The sequence below is a fragment of the Galendromus occidentalis genome, unplaced genomic scaffold, assembly GCF_000255335.2.
Source record: "Galendromus occidentalis unplaced genomic scaffold, Mocc_1.1 scf7180000076042, whole genome shotgun sequence".
NCBI lineage: Eukaryota > Metazoa > Arthropoda > Arachnida > Mesostigmata > Phytoseiidae > Galendromus > Galendromus occidentalis.
Genome location: NW_003804031.1, coordinates 1 through 2324, shown reverse-complemented (window position 1 = coordinate 2324; position 2324 = coordinate 1). Strand labels below are relative to the sequence as shown.

At 55.6% G+C, this 2324-nt stretch overlaps 1 protein-coding gene across 1 annotated transcript; it reads right to left on the bottom strand.

Annotated features, from left to right (window-relative positions):
• Positions 1-221: 221 nt before the first annotated feature.
• Positions 222-2173, bottom strand: LOC108865082 (paramyosin-like; the record flags this gene model as incomplete). The annotated part of the gene is made up of 2 exons (XM_018641744.1): positions 1734-2173; positions 222-1189 (listed from the first exon to the last, which is right to left on the bottom strand). Coding segments are annotated over exons 1-2 (1408 nt in total), but the record flags the coding sequence as incomplete, so codon positions are not given.
• Between the last annotated feature and the right edge of the window lie 151 nt (positions 2174-2324).

Here is a 2324-nt window from a genome sequence, read left to right as displayed (position 1 = left end):
TGAATCGAGCAATCGGGCACGGTTGGCAGCACCCTGGTCAATTTTCTCCAGCGCCATTTTGCGGGCGACCACGGCATCGGCGCGTGCAATTTCTGCCTGACGAATCCTGTCACGCAGCTGATCTAGGGCGGATCTTGCCGCGTCCAAGCCAAGGCGCGCCTCTGTGTATTGCTGCTCTGCGTCTTTCAGTGCCGTTTGCAACCGTAAACATTCGGACTCACTTTCAAGTTTTGTCTCTTCGATATCTTTTTCATTTTGATTCAGCTCCGCCTGGCGCGCGCTGATGCGATCCAGGTCCGCAACAAGCACTAAAATTTGACGCTCCTGATCTGCGCAACGCGCTTGGGCCGCGTCAATGAATATTAATGTTTCCTTCAGCGCGGCTTCGTTGGCATTTTTCCTCTGCTCAACCTCGTGTAAATTGCGCTCCGCAGTGTGCAGCAAGTCCTGCGCGCGTTTTACGGATGCGATTTCTGTCGACAAATCCGTAACATCTGGCAGCGATTCAAGGTCCGCGCGGGCAGCGTGAAGCTGCGCTGCAAGACTGTGCAGCCGTTCATCGAGAGTGGCCACGGTGGCCCGACCGGCCAGAAGCCTGTCCTGTAGCTCTCGGATCTCCGCTTCCTGCGCGGTCAAAGCCTCACGAGCCTGTTTGAGGTGATTTGTGACTTCGTTGAGGCGTGCCTGCAGGTCAAGTTTCCGCTGGAGTGCAAGCTCATACACTGTTTTGAGGTGTGTGAGAGCCGAGCTTTCTTCGGTCGCATCGCAGTCGGGAAGGCGACGTTGAATATCCGCGCCCTCGTCCCTCAAAATCTGCAGATTTTCCGTCAAGCTCTCAGATCGTGCAATGGCCGCGTCATGAAGGCTCTTTGCGCGCTCCAACGTGACGCGTGCGGTGTTTTCCTCCGCGATGGCACGCTCCAGATCAGTGGTGGCGGCCGAAGATCTTTGTAAAAGATCCTCGTAAACCTGTATGGCCCGCGCTTGTCGGGATTCATCTTCCGCTTCAGGAGGCAAGGCGCTGAGATCCTTCGATAACTCAGCCCGGCTGGAGGTGGCGGCTGCAATTTGACGACCGATCTCCTCTGCCCGTATCTCAAGCGCCTCAATATGCGTTGCGTCTCTCTGTGCCGTGGTCTCAAGCTCTAAAAGATGTTTTTGCAGCTGCAGAAGAGCTTCCTGAGTGCGGCTGGAAACATCCTCCAGCTCAGTCAGGTGATGCGAGGCTTGATCGCGGCTTTTAAGCCGGTCGTCGCGACGCTGTGTTGCAGAAGCAAGGTGAGAGCCTGTCTCGAAGATGAGCTTTGACAGTGCGTTGTGTCGCGCCCTTCTCCGAAGATGGCGCGCCGCCTCCGATAATGTGCCGCCCGCATGACGGTATCCGTCCCATCGCCACACAGCACCGCTCAGGCTGACAAGTGTCTGGCCCGGTTTAAGAGACGCATGGAGCGCCGCACCCTGTGCGTCCGACGCAACGACACCAGTCGCATTAAGAAACAGAGACAGGGCGGATGGCGCTTTGACAATCTTGCTTAACGGTCTGATGCTTTCGGGAAAGGCACTCGGCCCGGAGATTGGCAGTGTTTCCCAGCTCTGCCGCGCATCAGGTGCATCAAGTTGAGCATCCCAACCATGCCCGAACGCAGCTCCGAAGGCGGTCGCGTAATTTTCCGGAACCATGAGAGATTCCAGAATTGCGTTTTTTTGATGTCTCTTTGTCATCCGGGGCGGACAAGCCATTCTGCTCTGCCTGATAATGGACAAGTTTCATTTCAAGCGCGCGGGTGATTTCCTCATCCGCGGCAGTTTGATTCTGGAGTTTCTTAAGAGCCTCCCGCTGTGCCGTCACGGCTGTCTGAGCCGATTGTAATTGATTTGTCGTCTTCTGCACCGCGTGCTTCGCTTGCGCGATCAGCTCGGCGCTGGTGCCGGGAGCGTCTCGCATGGACCGTTTCTCATGGATCTCACGGAGTTGATCTGTGAGTTGCGCAAGGAAGACTTCCGTCTCATTCAAACGTTTTTCGATAAACGCACGCTGCTGTGCGCGGCTTTGTCGCTCGTGCTGGTGTGCCGTCATGGCTTCACGGGCATCGGCCAGGGAGAGAGATGTCTCTCGTGCATGGTTCTTCGCCTGACTGGCCGCGCTGATTGCGGCTTCAAGCCGGTTATGCATTTCAGTAAAAGCAGAATCCTCAAGGAGATTCGAGAGAAGTTCAGCGTGTCGAGTTTCGAGAGTCTCGATTTGGCGCTTCAGATAATCTTCCCGTGAAATAAGTCGCTCTTTCTCAACGTGTTTTACGGAGACATGCTGCGAAAGTTCGAAG